This window comes from Anolis carolinensis, chromosome 2 (assembly GCF_035594765.1).
Source record: "Anolis carolinensis isolate JA03-04 chromosome 2, rAnoCar3.1.pri, whole genome shotgun sequence".
In the NCBI taxonomy this organism is placed as follows: Eukaryota; Metazoa; Chordata; class Lepidosauria; order Squamata; family Dactyloidae; genus Anolis; species Anolis carolinensis.
The window spans coordinates 20,470,749-20,489,575 of NC_085842.1; the positions used below are offsets into that span (position 1 = coordinate 20,470,749).

Sequence of the window (18,827 nt, forward strand, 5' to 3'; positions counted from 1 at the left end):
AGGAAGAGTTATGAAAGCAAAGACGCAGAGCTGGAATGGAATTGGCCGTTGAAGAAGTAACCATGAAAAGATAAAAACAGAATGGTCAAGCCCATTTTAATCAAGGGCCACATCATCCTTAAAGGACAATTGAGACCATGGATGGAGAATCTGTGGATACAGAGGGTCAGCTCAGCTATTACATAGGGTCAGCTTTTACATAGTGTGTGGTACTAGTTTTTATCTAGTTTGGGTCCCCAGATGATACTGAATGACAACACCGACCACTTAATAGGAATAGCAGCCCAAGAATACTTATGGCTCTGAGGTTGGAGAAAGGTCACAAGGCATTTTAACATTGTGATATCGAGCTAGGATTTGGGGGGTCCCCTTCTTTAGGAGGGAACCCTAGCTCCTACCCCCGGCCGTAGGTCCGAGAATCCTGGCAAGGGGAGAGTCGCTAAAGGTCAAGGATTCTCGCTACAAAGATCTCACCCTCAGACGTGAAGAAAGAAGACCGAGTTGTTTATTCAGTTCAGCTGAAAAGGATGACACCCGCGATCGTTCATCAAGGAGCCATGTCATAAAATACAGAGCAACAACTTCTATAATACAGAAAATGGGGAGGCGCGATTTGAAATTCGTGCTACTCATTCCCCCACCCACCTGCGCACTGATTGGCCCCTGAGGGAGCGGCGCGAATCCCTGTCCAATCAGGGAGCTCCTGCCGTCTCGGTTCCTCCACCAATCAGAGGCAAGGAGGCGGGCTGAGCTGAGAACAATGGATTTGCTAGGGATTATGATAGTGTCATTGAGTCAATATGCAAGAAGGAAGTTCCGAGAGCCTCGATAAGCCCTCAAGGTATTTTCCAGATTGCTTCTTGGGGTGCAAATATACATATTTGTCTAGCAGGCTTGCCAAATTCTGGTGAGTCAAGGCAGACCAGATAGGCAGGATTTGTTTCTGAACGAGTCCAGTTCATTTTGACAGCTGAGGCGATCGTAGGCTTTGATCGCCCCCATTGTAAGTGGTCCGAGAACCAGATAGCCATCTTCCCATTAAATGGGCTTGCTCCGACGTTTAATGGGAGGGGAAGACCATATCTATTGTCCATGCAAGATGAGCGTCTGACAGTCTCCTGGTGTGAGGATTAATCTCCTCCGGTCAATGTTGCAACTATCTGTTCATATTGATTCCTAGGTCAGATTTCGGTCATTCTTTAATATAAAATATATTTCATGGTAATAAAGGGAAAAGGGAGCATGCAGGGTACACAGGACACATGTGGGAACATAATTCATCTTGTTTCACCCATCCCCAAAGCCCAAGTTTTAATGCAGGGAGTTCATAAAGTGATAAAAGTTCAGAAAAGGGGTGGAATCTGTGGCAATCCGGGCGAAACGGCCCTACTGGGCCAAAGGTCGGCGGGAGGTTGCACTCCGAATGTGAGGGCAGTTCACCTTCCATGCCACGCGCCCAGCATGTAGTCCGAACCTTCGTTAGTCTGTTCTTGCAAAGAAAACTGTGCCGCGGCGCGGGGAAACTCCGTTTTGACAGGTTTTGTCAGTCAGCTGATTTGCTTCTTAAAACTTTATTAATTTGAGAACGGGTGGTCTCCTTGTGACGGGGAGGCCTTTGGAGTTAGAGGTGAGGAAGATGGTCATGCCTGGGGTCCAAATAAGAAAGATATGGCTGGAAATAGAGGCTGGGGGGGGGGGGTCAATCCACGGTTCGCCCAGAGAGGGGAAGAGAGGGAGGCAGGGCTTCTAGGATAGGAAAGGAATTCATGCTATAGCGCAAGGAAGGATACAAAATAGCCACTCAAGAAGAGAAGTTGGAGCAAGGAGATTCTTTTGTTAGAGGTTTGTTACATAGTTAAAAAGCCTGAAAGGGATAGGGAAGAGGCAGAAGATATGCCTTAAGCTACTGCTGGGGCATGCACGCATGGCCAGATTGGTCTCAGCATGGTTCCTTCCGATCAGCGGAACTCACTGCTGCAGGTCAGATTAGGCTGAATGCAGATGACTGCCCTGGTTCGACCACAATTGGGCAAGCCTTCTTTCTTTTTCCTGACGAAACAGAGCAAACAACAGTCTTCCAGCTGTTGCTGTATCTCAACTCCCATCAGCTCTAGTCCTGATACCCTGTTTCCCCTAAACTAAGACATCCCCAGAAAATAAGACCTAGTAGAGGTTTTGCTGAATTGCTAAATATAAGGCCTCCCCCTAAAGTAAGACCTAGCAAAGTTTTTGTTTGGAAGCATGCCCAATGAACAGAACACCAGAGCATGCAGGATCGGTAAATGTATGTACCATAGTGTTGTACATGGAAATAATGGTACTAACAAGACATTTTTGATAGGATTCACAGTTTGTCTGGTTATGCTGGTTTGTGATGACAACTGCTGTATAGTATATAATAAATGTTCTTTTTTTTTTTGTTCAACAATAAATGCGAATTCTTCTTCATGGAAAAATAAGACATCCCCTGAAAATAAGACCTAGAGCATCTTTGGGAGCAAAAAATAATATAAGGCACTGCCATATTTTTGGGGAAACACGGTATCTAATGATGAGGAATATATTCACTTTTTGGTTGTGTATTTATTATCCCTCTTTTTCTCCCATAACTGGGACCCAGAGTGGATCACAACTTTAAAAAGCTAGGCAAGTAAAAACATGCAGGAAGTACATTTTAAAATGGAATTAAACTGGTCACAACAAACGAGGGTGCATCTACACTGGCGAATGAATGCAGTTTGGTGCCCCTTTTAACTGCTAGGGTCAATGCTATAGGGTCAGAGCAGCTGTAGTTTGGGGAGGAAAAGACCTTGTAAGACTGCAATTCCCAGCATCCCCCAGCATGGGGCCAGGGCAGGGTCAGGAGTGTGAACTGCATTCCTTCTCCATGGAGATGCATCTCAGGACACTCACTCCCCTGGCCACCCTCCTGCTCTTCCTCATCCAGCTCCCAAAGGAGGAGCTGAAACATTTCCTATCAGAACCGCCTTTCCTCCCCTTCCCTCACCTTAATTCCCCCAGTTTCCCAGACTCGGATCTTCCAGGCAGTTTTGGACTTCAGTTCCCAGAATTCCTGCTCCTTCTCCAAGGAAGCGGAGGCTTCTGGGAGGAACAAAGGTCTCTTTAAGGCAAACCTTCGAGATCTGGAACTCCAGGTGGCTAGAGAGGACTTCCTGCGGTGTTTTGTTTTGGAGGATGTGTCCTGTGTCCCCCTCTTCCTGGTCCGGCTTCTCCTCCAAAAGCGGCTTCTTGGGAAACTCGTCCCTTTTGCTTTTCTTTCAGGGAGGTTTTTTTGGAGGAAAAGGAGAAACACCTGAGGCGGAGTTCTTGGGTTTAGAGGGAAGGAACCGGAGGGAAGAAGGTGAGGGAAGGCAGGGGAAGGACAGGGAAGGTGAATCTGATGAGAAATGTTTCATCTCCTCCTTTGGAGCAGGATGAGGAAGAGCAGGAGGGTGGCCAGGGGAGTGTCCTGGGTGCATCTCCACTGGAGAAGGAATGCGGTTCACGCCCCTGATCCTGCCCTGGCCCCATGCTGGGGGATCCTGGGAATTGCAGTTTTACAAGGTCTTTCCCTTCTCTGCCTAAGAGTGCTGGTGCCTCCCCAAACTATAAAGATAAAGGTAAAGGTTTTCCCCTGGCAATAAGTCTAGTCGTGTCCGACTCTGGGAGTTGGTGCTCATCTCCATTTCTAAGCCGAAGAGCCGGCCTTATCCGTAGACACCCCCTAGGAGCATGGAGCGCCATTACCTTCCTGCAGAAGCGGTACCTATTGATCTACTCACATTTGCATGTTTTCAAACTGCTAGGTTGGCAGAAGCCTACTCCGCTCCCTGGATTTGAACTGCCAACCTTTCAGTCAGCAAGTTCAGCAGCTCAGCGGTTTAACCCACTGCGCCACTGGGGGCTCCTCCCAAACTATAGTTATCCTGAATCTATGTCATTGAGCCTGGCAGTTAAAAGGGGCACCAAACTGCATTCATTCACAGTGGAGATGTACTCACATTTATCGCGACCAGTTTAATTCCATTTTAAAATCTACTTTCTGCATGTTTTTAGTTGTCTTGTTTTTTCAAGTTGTGAGCTGCTTTAGGTCCCGATTATGGGAGGAAAAGAGGGATAATTAATGCATTCCTATGCACACTGCACATGTCTTATACTGCAAAAAAAAAACAAACAACGAAGGAACATTACAATATGTAAAATGAAGAACAATTTTAACTGAATTAAAAATACCAGTATTTCAATGGGAAGCGTGCACCTGCTTTTGGTGGATGAGATAGTGAAGCTCATTAGTATTGTTGTTGTAGTTCTTTACCTTCAAGTCATTTCAGACTCAGGGCAGCCCTGAGACTCAAGTTTAGGGCAGGGGCTGAGTAAAATGTCTTGGGGGAGCGCAACCGTCCTGCAGGTATCAGCTTGGGGACCCTTTGGCCTAGACGTTTTTCCCTTTCATGGTTAGTTATTCAACGGCCAGTTCCATTCCATTTTGCTTTCATAACTCTTCCTTTTTTAAAATGTGAATGTTGTGTAATATTCTTCTTTTTTCTTTCAGTTTTCCAGGCAGAAAAGCTCCATGCGGATGTTTTGATTGCAGAAGTAGAGTCTAGCATTTCCCACCGTTTCAGACTAGTATTGTCCAAGGATGAAAATGGAGATCCGAGAAGACCTTACAAATCTTATATTAGGGCAGGTGTCACAGGGAGTGAGAAGGAGTTGCCATATTGGGACAGCGGAGGCATTCCTGCCAAAGAGACCAACAGAGGTGAAACAGGAGCCTGACAAAGACTCGCTTCAGCGGTGGGAAACCCAATGGCAGGAGTTCCTGAAGAGCCTGGAAGGCCCTCACCCAAACTGGGGCACCTCTCAGTCGAGGGAGGAGCCGTGGGACGACGCCAAAGCCTTCCTGGCCTCCTTTGAGCAAGTGGCCCAAGCCTGCCGGTGGCCCAAGGAAGAGTGGGTACCCCGGCTCCTGCCAGCATTGAGCGGAGAGGCCAAGCGGGCCTTCACTGGCCTGGAGGCCAAAGACAGGGAGGATTATGGGAAAGTGAAGGCCACCATATTGCACAGGGATGCCATGTGGCAAGAGGAACAGCGGCAGTGTTTCCGGCATTTTCGCTACCGTGAGGCTGAGGGTCCGAGAGGGGCTTACGGGCAGCTTCAGGAACTGTGTTGTCAGTGGCTGAAACCTGAAAGGCATTCAAATGAGCAGATCCTGGAGCTGCTGGTCTTGGAGCAGTTCTTGGCCATCCTGCCTCCAGAGATAGAGGCCTGGGTCAAGGAATGTGGTCCAGAGACTTGCTCCCAGGCGGTGGCCTTGGCGGAGGACTTCCTCCAGAAGCAGCGAGAGGCCAAGAGGCAAGCAAACCAGGTGAGAACAGTTCATTGGGTTCCAGGCTTCCCAAAGGGCTACTTTGTGCAAGGTGCCAACAGACCTTCTTAATTTATCAAGACAGGGTAGCAGTGTGGTCAGATCTGCGGTAAGTACAATGTAAACTGTATGGGGCTCCCTTTGAGCCTTCTTAGGTCTCCCAGCACCACCTCTGCCCCAATAAAATCCCTCCTTTGTGCCTGAAACAGTCATGGAAGAAGAAAATTGTCTCACAAATTCCCATGAGCTCAGCTGGTGGGCATACTGAGATTTTAATTTAAGAAAAAGCTGAAATACAGTGGGGTGAGGAGTGCCCTGCAAGGAGCAAATGCAGCCCCCATCAAATGCCCAGGCAGTAAGTTTAAGGTGTGATTGTGACTTGTGAGATCTGGGTTCAAGTCCCTTCTGGACTATGAAACTCATTGTGTGACCATGGGCCAGTTATTTTCTCTGGCCCTGAACTACCTCACAAATACTTTGAGGACTGTCTAGAGCAGAGGAAAGCCATATATGTAAGATAAACATTTGGCTAAAAAGTGATAAATATTTTAGGTGCTGTCAGAGGAGATGATGGGTTCCCCTGAAGGTGTCCAAGCCTTGCCTGAGATTGAGCAGAAGAAGCTTAGTGTGAAGACCAAACAGGAAGATGACGATGGGGATGCTGGGCCCTTGGGTGAGAAAAACGGGCTGTTTGTGTCCTTGGATGTTGGTGATGCTCTCCCTAGATTAACCAAAGCACTGTGGCTGCTTCTCCCCCTAAGTAGGGCCTTCTCTTAGACTCGTGGTTCTCAACCTTTGTAATGCCGTGACCCCTTAATACAATTCCTCATGTTGAGGTGACCCCCAACCATAAAATTATTTTCATTGCTACTTCATAACTGTAATTGTGCTACTGTTATGAATTGTAATGTAAATATCTGATATGCAGAATGTATTTTCATTGTTAAAATTTGAACAGAATTAAAGCATAGTGATTAATCACAAAAACAATATGCAATTATAGATGGCTGGAGTTACACTTAAGAAATGTACCTATTCTGGTTTGCATACAAATTCAACTTAAGAACAAACCTATAAAACTTATCTTGAAAAAGAGAGGAGGAGAAAGGGAGAGAAAAAAGAGAGAGAAGGAAGGGAGAAAGAAGGAGGGGGAGGAAGAGAGAAAGAAAAAGAAATGAAAGGGATAGAACAAGAGAGAAGGAGAGGGAAGAAAGGGTGAGAAAGAAAGAGAGAGGGAAAAGGGGAGAAAGAGAGGGGAGTGCCTTCTTGCTCTGCCTCCAAGCGCCTCCCTGTGACTCCTCTCTGCCCCGCACTGCCGGAGGAAGAAGGGGAGGAGGAGAAGGAGGGGTCCCTTTTCAGACATTAAGGAGGCAAAGCTGCAACCCCTGTGCGCAGTCGTTCGACCCCCAAAGCGGCCGCGACTCACAGGTTGATAACCACTGCCTTGGACCTTTGGACAATTTAAGCCCAAGAGTCTGCCAAGTACATAGAGCTCCAAGCTCCTGAAATGCTTTGCCAGAGAAGATTGAAAGTTGTAGTATTTGGAAGGTCAAGGTTTCCCCTTTCTTGGGGAAAGTTCAGGGACTGCATGGGCCTGGCCTGGAAATCGTCATCATTGCTGGTGAATCCTCGCCTGGATTATTATATCCAGTTCTGGCCATCAAAGTTCAAAAATGTTCAGGGGAAACATATCATAGAATCACACTGGAGGATCTAGCAAATGCCTAGAGAGATAACTTTTCCTTAAGTGTAAGTAAGTGAAATCGTACATATGGGTTCTGCTGTTCTGGAGGCCATGCAATATATCTAATATTGTGAGTGATGGGGTTACCAATGGGTCCTGTGATGACATAGAATCATAAAGTTGGAAGACACTGCAAGGACTATGTAGTCCATATCCATTCTGCCATGCAGGAAAACACCCCAACAGATGGCTTTTCCACCTCTGTTTAAACTCAGTAACTTTCTCAGACTATGAAATTTTCATGGTGAAAATGGGTCTTAATTTGCCTTCTGTTCTATTTCCAACAGGTGATGAAAGGAAAAGTGAGAAAGGGGGGCCACCAGGTGAGGATTCCCCAGAAAGAACAGAGTGTGAAACATTGAAGGAGAATGTCTGGAGCCAAGATGGGTCAGTAAGCCAAGGCAGAAGCAACATGGATGAGCCAGGAGCCAAATCCTTCCCATTTCAGGTGGGAGACTCCCATGAAATCTCAATCCAGCAGGAAAGCGAGGAAGAAAAAAAGGGGATTGCTTCCTCCAGTGTTCATAGTCGAATTTTCCCTGAGTACAGATCAGATTTAATGTTTGCAAAGACTTTGAATCAGAGTGGAAACCTTACAGAATGTGAAACGCTTTATGAAGGGACGATTTCCAACATATATCTGAATCAAAGTGTTTCTGCAGATGGGAGAAAGTGTATAAATTCGGATCTCGGTAAGATGAAGCATCCAAAGATCCAGAAAGGGAAGAAGCTATTTAAATGTTTGGAGTGTGGGAAATGCTTTGGTCGGAAGACCCACCTCTTAAGACACCAGAGAGTCCACACTGGGGAGAAACCATATGAGTGCTTGGAGTGTGGGAAATGCTTTGGCCAGAGTGTCCATCTCAAGTCACACCAGATAATCCACACTGGGAAGAAACCATTTGAGTGCTTGGAGTGTGGGAAATGCTTTGGTAAGAGTGTCTGTCTCAAGTCACATCAGATAAACCACACTGGGAAGAAACCGTATCAGTGCTTGGAGTGTGGGAAATACTTTGGTAAGAATGCTTGTCTCAAGTCACACCAGAGAGTCCACACTGGGGAGAAGCCGTATCAGTGCTCGGAGTGTGGAAAATGCTTTGGTCAGAGTGCCCATCTCAAGTCACACCAGATAATCCACACTGGGAAGAAACCATATAAGTGCTTGGAGTGTGGGAAGTGCTTTGGTCGACGTTACCATCTCAAGTCACACCAGAAAATTCACACTGGGGAGAAGCCCTATAAATGTACAGAGTGTGGAAAGAGGTTCAGTGACCGGTCCACCTTTGTCAGACATAAGATAATCCACACCAGAGAGAAACCATACACCTGTTCAGATTGTGGGAAGGGCTTCAGCCGAAATAGCAGCCTGACTTTACATCAGAGAATCCATGGTGAGAGAAGATCCTTCACAAAAATCAACATTTGCTGAATGTCAGCATGGCTGTGTTAAGTCTTTTCACTGAATGCAACAAACGTCTAGTGGCATCTTAAAAAGGAATACTCTATACCAGGTGTCCTCAAACTTTTAAAGAGAGGGCCAGTTCATGGTCCCTCAGACTGTTGGGAGGCCTCACTATAGTTTGAAGAAATAATGAATAATTTTTATGCACACAGCACATATCTTATTTGAAGAGAATAGAATGAATTTACCGTATCATTGTACAACGAAATTAAATGTTTCCCCAGCACACATCACAAAAACAACACACCCATCCCTCTACTGTCCAACCACCATCGCACAGCCTCCAGTGCCACATCAATGCGAAACCATGAAGTTCAATATTGCTACAGCTTTAGGATAAAATCTGTCTCTCAGTCTGTTTGTCCTTGTTTTTGTCATCCTGTACCATCTGCCAGATGGAAATAATACAAAAAAAAAAAAAGAATATGCTGAGTTAAATGGGTCCTTCAGAATGTCCTGAGCTTTCTTAAAGCTGTGAGACTTAAGTTCTTCCAAAGAGAACAGAGAGCAACCAGTTATTCTCTGGGCAGAAGTGGTGACCCTTTGGAGCTTCCTCCTATCTGCCACTGTACAGTTACCAAACCATGGGCAGATGCAATAGGTTATGACACTCTTTATAGCACAGTGGTAGAAAGTCACCAGCAGTTGTATTGCTAAAATAAAATAAAAGCAATACAGTATTTAAAATGAAGAATGATATTAGCCAACATAAACTTACTGGTATTTTAATGAAAAGTGTGGGCCTGCTTTTAGTTGATGAGATAGTCAAGTTAATTAAGATTGTTCTTGTGTACCTTCGAAACGTTTTAGATTGAAGGTGACCCTGAAGCCAAAGTTTGGGGGCAGGGGCTGGGTAACTGACCTTGAAGGGCCTCATCCAGCCCCTGGGCCTTAATTAGGGGACCCCTGCCCTATATTGTCATGTATAAGTCTAGAAATCCTAGTCGAAAAAAATCAACCCCAAAATCCTAGGTATACTTATCCACAGGTCAATGTACGTATGTACCCTAATTCTTATTTTTTAGAAAGGACACATCTCTGTATTACTGTATCTGGAGTGGCAAAAGACGACACCGTATCTATCCTGGAAGAATGTAAAAAGAAACACCAACCCTCTCTTCTTTCAACCATGGCATTGGGTTGTTGTATGTATTCCGGGCTGTATGGCCATGTTCTAGAAGTATTCTCTCCTGATGTTTCGCCCACATCAATGGCAGGCATCCTCAGATGTTTGAGAAGAAACCCAATCAACAATTGGGCCACACAGTCTACAGAAAACCTACACAACAGATAGATACCTTCATAAAAACTCCAACCATCACCCGTCACAAAAGAAGCACAATCAAAGCCCTGACAGACCGTGCACAAAGAATCTGTGAACCTCACCTCCTCCAAGGTGAACTAAACCACCTAAACTTGGCTCTACAGGCCAGTGAAGACTCCACCACAGATATCAGAAGAGCTGCATGCCAGGAGAGTAAAGACAAAGATCCACCCAGAGAAAAGGGAACCACTGACCGCATAGGCAAACTGATGAAGAAGCACAACCTACAAACTATCTACAGACCCACAAAGAAAATCCAACAAATGCTACAGTCAGCAAAAGACAAGAGGGATCCTCTTTCCTCTGCAGGAGTCTACCGGATACCATGCAGCTGTGGACAATTCTACATAGGGACCACCAAACGCAGCATCGCCCAAACACGAGTCAAAGAACATGAAAGGCACTGCAGACTAACTCAACCAGAGAAATCAGCCATAGCAGAGCACTTGATGAACCAACCTGGACACAGTATATTATTTGAGAACACAGAAATGCTTGACCACTTCAACGATCATGTCAGACTACACAGAGAAGCCATTGAAATCCACAAGCACGTGGACAACTTCAACAGAAAGGAAGAAACCATGAAAATGAACAAAATCTGGCTACCAGTATTAAAAAACTCAAAAATCAGAACAGTAGATGGGAAGTAACACTCTGAGGGCAGAGGATCTCCAGGAATGGCTAATGACTCCGAACAAAGGATGCCCTCCAGGCAAGAGACAAACCTTTCCGATGCTAATTAGGGTGATTAACTGCAACATTCACGCTGACTTCCAACTGACAAAGAACTCTTCTCACACCCTGGACTCTCCACAGATATATATTAACCTTCATTGCCTAGTTTCTCCATGCCTCACAACCTCTGAGGATGCCTGCCATAGATGTAGGCGAAACGTCAGGAGAGAATACTTCTAGAACATGGCCATACATCCCGGAATACATACAACAACCCTGTGATCCCGGCCATGAAAGCTTTCGACAATACATTGAACTATGGCATTACTTATGCAGTTTGAATGCTTGGGTAGGATGCCACTGGGAGCCATAGAGAGGGTGTCAAAACTTGCCCACAACATATGCATGAAGTTGACTTATGGGTATATGTAGTAGCCTTCTTGGGCACATTAAATGTCTTAGGGCCCAACTACACTGGAGAGCTAATGTAGCATTAACACCATGTCTCTGTGATACAGAGCTTTTGTAGTTTGGTGAGGCACCAGACTCTGGCAGAGATGGCTAAGGACCATGCAAAACCACAGCTCCCATTATTCAACAGGCGTGAGCCAAAATGAGGTTAAACTACAGTGCCTTCAGCCTCCTGTCAGATGCTCACCTGTTTCTCTACAACTCTTTTCAAGGAACCCACTTTCTGTTATAAATGGATTGAGTGGGACCTTTCAAGTGGTTACTTCATTCTCTCCAGTACTTCTGATCTACCGTTTGCTTCCATTTTTGAAATGTGGAGTGTGAGAAAGAGCCCCAATTGAAGGGCACTCAGAAATTGAGCCAAAGAGGAGAGGCAAATAGATGTTTTAACAAAGTGCACATTTGTAAGCTTATTCCATATCTCCTCTCCCCCTGAACAGGTGCATGTTCAACCCTATTTTTGTGCTTGTTTTGTTGTCGACCGTGTTTTAGGGGATCGGGCCCTTAAGGAGAGACCCGATCCGGTCCTGAGAGAACGGACCTTGACGGAGCCAATAGGAAAATATGAGCCGCAATACAACCTGAAGCCGAAATGAAGAAGGTCCGCCAAAGTTGAAGGAAAATTCCGCCAAGGAGTCTTTATTGAGCGATTCAGCTGAAGAGGACTCTAGTAGCGATCATTCAGTCTACTAGGGTACCATATAATCAAAATAAAGCCATATTTATACAGAATTTCAGTCTGACAGCCCTTTGAATTTCCCGCCCCGCTCCCCCGCCCATCTGATCGTTGATAGGCTAGAAGGTTGAACGAGGCGGGCTTTCGTTTCCCGCCTTGCTCCGTTGGCCCAATAGGAAGCTGCCTTTTGTCTCTACTCGGGCCAATCAGGAAGGAGAAGGCGGGAGTTATTGAAACAATGAAGTGACAGGGCAGGAAATATCGGATTAATTCCTGCTAGACCGATTTCTAAAGGGATTAATGGCAGCAATCAAGGATGTTCGGGTTTCTGTCACGTATACAGATTTTAGATATGCCTTGGGGTGTCAGAGGTGGAAGTAAAGATGGGTGGTGATGAGCCATATTTACAGGCTCCGCAGGGCGCCTTCCTGAGGTGTCCTGGTTTTTCCTTTGGGTGAGATATGACAATGTTTGCCTTGGGGCGAATCACCTTTAGGTCAATACTCCGAATTCGGCGACTCAAGCCCTATATTGTCCATGCAATCTGAATTTGATTGGGTTTAGCGGTGGCAGATTATCCTTTTGTTTTTGGGAAGGGAAGCCTAGGTCATAGGAAATGGGATAGGTTCTGGGGTTCAGGTTGAGTTCAAAATATTTCCTATTTGATTTCATGACTTGACAATTATATGAAATAAAATGAAAAATAAAATAAAGTTGGAATATAAACCATGCTGGGAAAAATACATATTTTCCGGGGATCCCAAAGAGTACAAATACATATAGGCAGATAGATAGATTTCATGGAAATAAGGGAGAATCCATAAAAGTGAGTTACATTGCATAAAGGGGAATCATGAATGATATAAACAATTGAAAATATTTGATAAGAACGAAGTTCATAACATCTGGAGAACCCAACATGGAAATTCATAAAAGTGGAGTTTTAGCAGCATGATTTTACAATTCATGAAGTTGTTATCTCTTGCCTCAGAGTGCAGGGATAATCCACAGTAAACTCCAGTAAAAAGTCTCAATCACCTTCTACTATAAATATATGGAATATAGAACATAAAGTCTTGATTTTTGAACTATCTTTTACAAAGTCCTGGGGGGGAGGGTGGTCACCTCGATCACATTTTCCCAGAAGAGACATTTCCTTCACACACACACACACGCACACACACATTTAGGAGGTTATTTCTGCAAACATATTAACAGCCTTCCAATTGCAAGTTTAGCCATTGAAGGATTTGATAAATAGATTCTCTCCAAAAATCTCTAGGGCCTTCAGCACATCTCTGAGACAGTTGATGTGATCTATCTTGGAAGCTAAGCAGGGTCAGCCTTGGTTTGCACCTGGACGGGAGACTGAGAAGGAGTCCAAAGTGCTTGAGGCTTTATTGCAGAGGAAAATCACCTTCTTTGCCCAGGAAAACCCTTTGCAATTCATCATTAATCTACAGGCAATTTTAGCAGCACGCGATAAAGAACAGAGAGAAAGCTTGGAGATTGAAGGTAAAGGTTAAGTCCAGTCGTGACCGACTCTGGGGGTTGGTGCTCATCTTCATTTCTAAGCCGAAGAGCCGGCGTTGTCCGTAGACACCTCCAAGGTCATGTGGCCAGCATGACTGCATGGAGCGCCGTTACCTTCCCGCCGGAGCGGTACCTATTTATCTACTCACATTTGCATGTTGAAATGACCATGTAAAAGTCATTTTAAAACATTTTATAAACAATAAGAACGATTGATGTTAACAAACGGATGTTAACAAAAAATAAAATAATACAAAATTAATAAATACAAGTACAGTAAATAAATATAAATAAATTGAAGTTTTTTCTTATGAGTAAGCTGGAAAAATTACTTTACTAAAATTCAACTCCTTTCAATCTCAGAGGAATTTCTTCCCCGTTGCGAAAAGCATTTCCGAACAATTTTAAATAAAATGATTTATTTATTTGTATTTATTATTTAGACGCCACATGTTTCCCAGACTCCGCTCTTCCAGGCAGTTTTGGACTTCAGTTCCCAGACTTCCTGCTCCTTGTGCAATGAAGCGGAGGCTTCTGGGGGTTGAAGTCCAAAAGCCTGGAAGACCAAAGACTGCTTTGAGGCAAACCTCCGAGATCTGGAACTCCAGGTGGCTAGAGAGGACTTCCTGCGGTGTTTTGCTTTGGAGGATGTGTCCTGTGTCCTCTTCTTCCTGGTCCGGCTTCTCCTCCAAAAGCGGCTTCTTGGGAAACTCGTGCCTCTTGCTTTTATGTCTTGGAGGTTTTTGGAGGAAAAGGAGAAACGCCTGAGGCGGAGTTCTTGAGTTTAGAGGGAAGGAACCGGAGGGATGAAGGTGAGAGAAGGCAGGGGAAGGGAAGGAAAGGCAAGGCGGCTCTGATGGGAAATGTTTCAGTTCCTCCTTTGGGAGCAGGGTGAGGAAGAGCAGGAGGGTTGGGTTGTTGTATATTTTCCGGGCTGTATGGCCATGTTCCAGAAGTATTCTCTCCTGACGTTTCGCCCACATCTATGGCAGGCATCCTCAGAGGTTGTGAGGTATGGAGAAAACTAAGCAAGGAAAGGTTATATATATATCTGTGGAAAGTTCAGGGTGAGAGAAGAACTCTTGTCAGTTGGAGGCCAGTGTGAATGATGTAGGTAATCACCTTAATTAGCATTGAATAGCTTCATCTCCTGGCCTTTTCCTGCCTGGGGGCATCCTTTGTTCAGAGTCGTTAGCTGCCCCTGGTTCCCATGTCTGGAACTCATCTGTTTTCAGAGTGTTGCTTCTTATTTACTGTTCTGATTTTTGAGTTTTTAAATACTGGTAGCCAGATTTTGTTCATTTTCATGGTTTCCTCCTTTCTGTTGAAGTTGTCCACGTGCTTGTTAATTTCAATGGCTTCTCTGTGTAGTCTAACATGATAGTTATTGGAGTGGTCAAGCATTTCTGTGTTCTCAAATAATATACTGTGTCCAGGTTGGTTCATCAAGTGCTCTGCTATAGCTGATTTCTCTGGTTGAGTGAGTCTGCAGTGCCTTTCATGTTCTTTGACTCGTGTTTGGGCGCTGCATTTGGTGGTCCCTATGTAGACTTGTCCACAGCTGCATGGTATCCAGTAGACTCCTGCAGAGGAGAGATGATCCCTCTTGTCTTTTGCTGACCGTAGCATTTGTTGGATTTTCTTTGTGGGTCTGTAGATAGTTTGTAGGTTGTGCTTCTTCATCAGTTTGCCTATGCGGTCAGTGGTTCCCTTGATGTATGGTAAGAACACCTTTTCTCTGGGTGGATCTTTGTCTTTATTCTCCTGGCTTGCTCTTGGCCTTACAGCTCTTCTGATGTCCATGGTGGAGTATCCATTGGCCTGTAGAGCCCAGTTTAGGTGGTTTAGCAGGAGGGTGACAAGGGGAGTGTCCTGGGATGCATCTCCACTGGAGAAGGAATGCACTTCACACCCCTGACCCTGCCCTGGCCCCATGCTGGGGGATCCTGGGAATTGCAGTTTTACAAGTTCTTTTCCTCCCCAAACTGTAGCTGCCCTGATCCTAATGCTCTTTGACACAGGTCTGGGAATTGTTTATTCTTCTCAATCTTGTTGGACTGGAACTCTCAGCATTTCTCACCACTGACTGTACTGATGGGAGTTCCAGTCCAAACATCTGGAAGGCTGTAGGAACTCTCGATTAGCACTTTACCCACTTCCTTACCCACTCTGTACCGTAGTACCTGACACGCCTAGCATCTTATAGTTGGCCACCCCAACGCTGAATCCTGATACAGTAGAGTCTCACTTATCCAAGATAAATGGGCCGGCAGAACATTGGATAAGCGAAAACCTTGGATAATAAGGAGGGATTAAGAAAAAAGCCTATTAAACATAAAATTACATTATGATTTTACAAATTAAACACCAAAACATCATGTTTTATAAGAAATTGACTGAAAAAGCAGTTCAATACACAGTAATGTTATGTAGGAATTACTGTATTTATGAATTTAGCACCAAAACATTGCAACATTTACTACAAAAACAATGACTACTAAAAGGCAGACTGCCTTGGATAATACAGAACCTTGAATAAGTGAAGCTTGGATAAGTGAGACTCTACTGTAATTGTATCTGGGTTATTGATGGAGTTTTTGTCATTAGGTTTTTAAATTCTTGTTACTGATTATATGTCTTATTCATTTATGTTCGTTCATGTTGTATAATGTCCTAATTGCTGTATGGTTTTAACTTGTTGTATGTTTCTGTTATATTGGAAACCGCCCTGAGTCCCTTGAGGAGATAGAGCGGTATATAAATAAAGTTTTTATTATTATTATTATTATTATTATTATTATTATTATTATTATTATTATTATTATAAAATACAGCTTGACTCCTGTGTCCCTGGGACTGATATCCACTGGATCTTACCATACTAGTACTGTTTTTGCAGTAGATTCAGGATACAGGAATCAGCCTGGACCAGGGGTCCTTAAACCTTTTCAGCAGAAGGCCAGTTCACAGTCTCTCAGACTGTTGGGGGCCCAGAATATACTTTGAATAAAAACATGAACAAATTCCTATCCACACCTCACATGTCTTATTTATAGTGCAAAAAAAAAAACACACAAAAATGTACAGTATTTAAAATGAAGAACAAATTTTATCAACATAAACATTTCAATGGGAAGTGTGGGCCTGCTTTTGGCTGATGAGATAATCAAGTTAATTAGGATTGTTGTTGTGTGCCTTCAAGTTGTTTCAAACTTAAGACAGCCCTAAGTCTAAATTTTAGGGCGGTGCCAAGTGAAGGGCCTTAAAGGGGTGCAAACAAACTGCAGGTCTTAATTTGGGGAACCCTTGGCCTACTGTTTTCTTCCTTTTCAGGGTGACTTATTCAACGGCCAGTTCCATTCCAGCCCTGTATTTGTGCTTTCATAAGTCTTCCTCTTTAAAGTGGTAATGTAATATTTTTATTTTTTTTCTTCCAGTTTTCCTGGCATAAATCTCCCATGTGGATGTTTAGACTGCTGCAGTAGAGTCTATAATTTTCCAAGTTTCAGACTATAATATTAATATTTTTAAATTTTATTATCGGCCTGTCTTTCAGATTGAGGCAGGGTACAACATAGTCATGTACATCTATCACATCTCATATTAAAACATAGCTAGAATGCAAACATGAACACATTTTGAAACAAACATATATTAAAATACCTGTGGCAAAAGTTAAAACACAATAGACATTCTTGTCCAAGGATGAAAATGGAGACCCGAGAAGACCTTACAACTCATATACCAGGGCAGGTGTCACGGGAAGTGAGAGGGAGCTGCCATGTTGGGACAACTGAGGCATTCCTACAAAGGAGACCAATGGAGGTGAAACAGGAGCCCGACAAAGACTCACTTCAGCAGTGGGAAATCCAATGGCAGGAGTTCCTGAAGAGCGTGGAAGGCCCTCAGCCAAACTGGGGCACCTCTCAGTCGAGGGAGGAGCCGTGGGACGACGCCAAAGCCTTCCTGGCCTCCTTTGAGCAAGTGGCCCAAGCCTGCCGGTGGCCCAAGGAAGAGTGGGTGCCCCGGCTCCTGCCAGCATTGAGTGGAGAGGCCAAACGGGCCTTCGCTGGCCTGGAGGCCGAAGGCAGGGGGGATTATGGGAAAGTGAAGGCTGCCATCTTGCAGGGGGACGCCATGCGGAGGGAGGAGCAGCGGCAGTGTTTCCGGCGTTTCCGCTACCGTGAGGCCGAGGGGCCGAGAGGGGCTTACGGGCAGCTTCAGGAACTGTGTTGCCAGTGGCTGAAAGCTAAAAGGCATTCGAAGGAGCAGATCCTGGAGCTGCTGATCTTGGAGCAGTTCTTGGCCATTCTGCCTTCAGAGATAGAGGCCTGGGTCAAGGAATGTGGTCCAGAGACTTGCTCCCAGGCGGTGGCCTTGGCGGAGGACTTCCTCCGGAGACAGCGAGAGGCCAGGAAGCAGGCAGACCAGGTGAGGACCGTTCATTGTCTCTATCCTGTATAGCTCACTCTGTATCGATCATGTGACTCAGTACAGGTTGAGGTTTTGACCACTTGAAGTTTATCATTCTGTTAACTCTAAATGTTGTAGACTTTTTTCACATCTAATATAGTCATTGAGCCAGAATAATTGTGGGTTTTTAATCTGGCTTCAACTCTAAAAGATTCTAAACTCTCAGCTTACTTTGTGGTTTTAAAAAGGCCTCTTTTGTGCCTGAAACAGCATGAAAGGAAGAAAAAAATGATAAAATTGCCTGACAAATCCCCATGAGGAGATGAGGCATATTGAGTTTTTAATTTAGGGGAACATTGAAATACAGCGGGGGTGAGGAGTGCCCTATAAAGAGCAAATGCAGCCCCCCATCCTATGCCCAGGTAGTAGGTTTAATGTGGGATTATGTTCAGGTTCCTTATGAACCATGAAACTCAATTGTGTGATCATGGGCCAGTTATTTTCTCTGGCCCTGACCTACCTCACAAATATTTTGAGGACAGTTTAGAGCAGATATTGATTCGGCTAACATGTGATAAATATTTTAGATGCTGTTACAGGGAGAAGAGACAGTGGACTCTCCCGAAGTTGGCCAAGCCCTGCCTGAGATTGAGCAGAAGAAGCTTAGTGTGGTGACCAAACAGGAAGATGACAACGGGGATGCTGGACTCTTAGGTAAGCAGAACGGGCTGTTTGTGTCCTTTGATGTTCCTAAACTAATCAGAGCACTGTGGCTGCTTCTCTATGCCCTTCCAGACAGGCCCTATATCCCAGAATCTGATCCCAGGTTTTCTGCTTTAAACTGGATTATATGAGTCCCCACTGCCAGATAATCTGGGATAAACAGAAAACCTGAAATTGGATCCTGGGATATAAAGCCTGTCCAGGATTGAAAGTTATAGTATCTGGAAGGCCAAAGTTTCCCCTTCCCTGGGGTAATTTAAGGGACTGCATGGGCAGATCCCTGGCCTAGAAATCCTCATCATTGCTGGTCAATCCTCTCTTTGATTATTGTATCCAGTTCTGGCCATCCAAAGTTCAAAAACGTCCAGGGAAAACATACCATAAAATCACACTGGAGTATCTACCAAATACCTAGAAAGATAATTTCCCCTTAAG

At 44.7% G+C, this 18,827-nt stretch overlaps 2 protein-coding genes across 4 annotated transcripts in view; both read left to right on the forward strand.

Moving 5' to 3' along the window:
- Positions 1–18,827, forward strand: part of LOC100566328 (uncharacterized) — a 66,528-nt gene that overhangs the window by 42,588 nt on the left and 5,113 nt on the right. The window contains exons 13-19 of the mRNA XM_062969297.1: positions 3,283–3,361; positions 4,553–4,596; positions 4,751–5,368; positions 5,921–6,041; positions 7,400–7,560; positions 16,905–17,687; positions 18,257–18,383. Coding sequence (XP_062825367.1) covers positions 3,283–3,361; positions 4,553–4,596; positions 4,751–5,368; positions 5,921–6,041; positions 7,400–7,560; positions 16,905–17,687; positions 18,257–18,383 — 1,933 coding nt within the window. The remainder of the gene's footprint in view (positions 1–3,282; positions 3,362–4,552; positions 4,597–4,750; positions 5,369–5,920; positions 6,042–7,399; positions 7,561–16,904; positions 17,688–18,256; positions 18,384–18,827) is intronic.
- Positions 820–8,927, forward strand: LOC107983584 (zinc finger and SCAN domain-containing protein 22). 3 transcript variants are annotated; one of them, XM_062973402.1, is made up of 4 exons: positions 820–841; positions 4,553–5,368; positions 5,921–6,041; positions 7,400–8,927. In XM_062973402.1, exons 2-4 carry the CDS (start codon positions 4,643–4,645, stop codon positions 8,539–8,541), a joined length of 1,989 nt encoding a protein of 662 aa, XP_062829472.1. In that variant the 5' UTR covers positions 820–841; positions 4,553–4,642; the 3' UTR covers positions 8,542–8,927. The 3 variants fall into 3 exon arrangements, with proteins under 3 accessions (XP_062829472.1, XP_016853198.2, XP_016853199.2); XM_016997709.2 differs by lacking the exon at positions 820–841 and adding an exon at positions 3,208–3,361; XM_016997710.2 differs by lacking the exon at positions 820–841 and adding an exon at positions 3,739–4,454.

Bases quoted from the DNA above. Each gene is read 5' to 3' on its own strand.
- LOC107983584 (XM_062973402.1), top strand. From the start codon at position 4,643: ATGAAAATGGAGATCCGAGAAGACCTTACAAATCTTATATTAGGGCAG. The intron at 5,369-5,920 runs GTGAGAACAGTT...TAAATATTTTAG, and splicing joins CCAAGAGGCAAGCAAACCAG to GTGCTGTCAGAGGAGATGAT. The intron at 6,042-7,399 runs GTGAGAAAAACG...TATTTCCAACAG, and splicing joins TGGGGATGCTGGGCCCTTGG to GTGATGAAAGGAAAAGTGAG.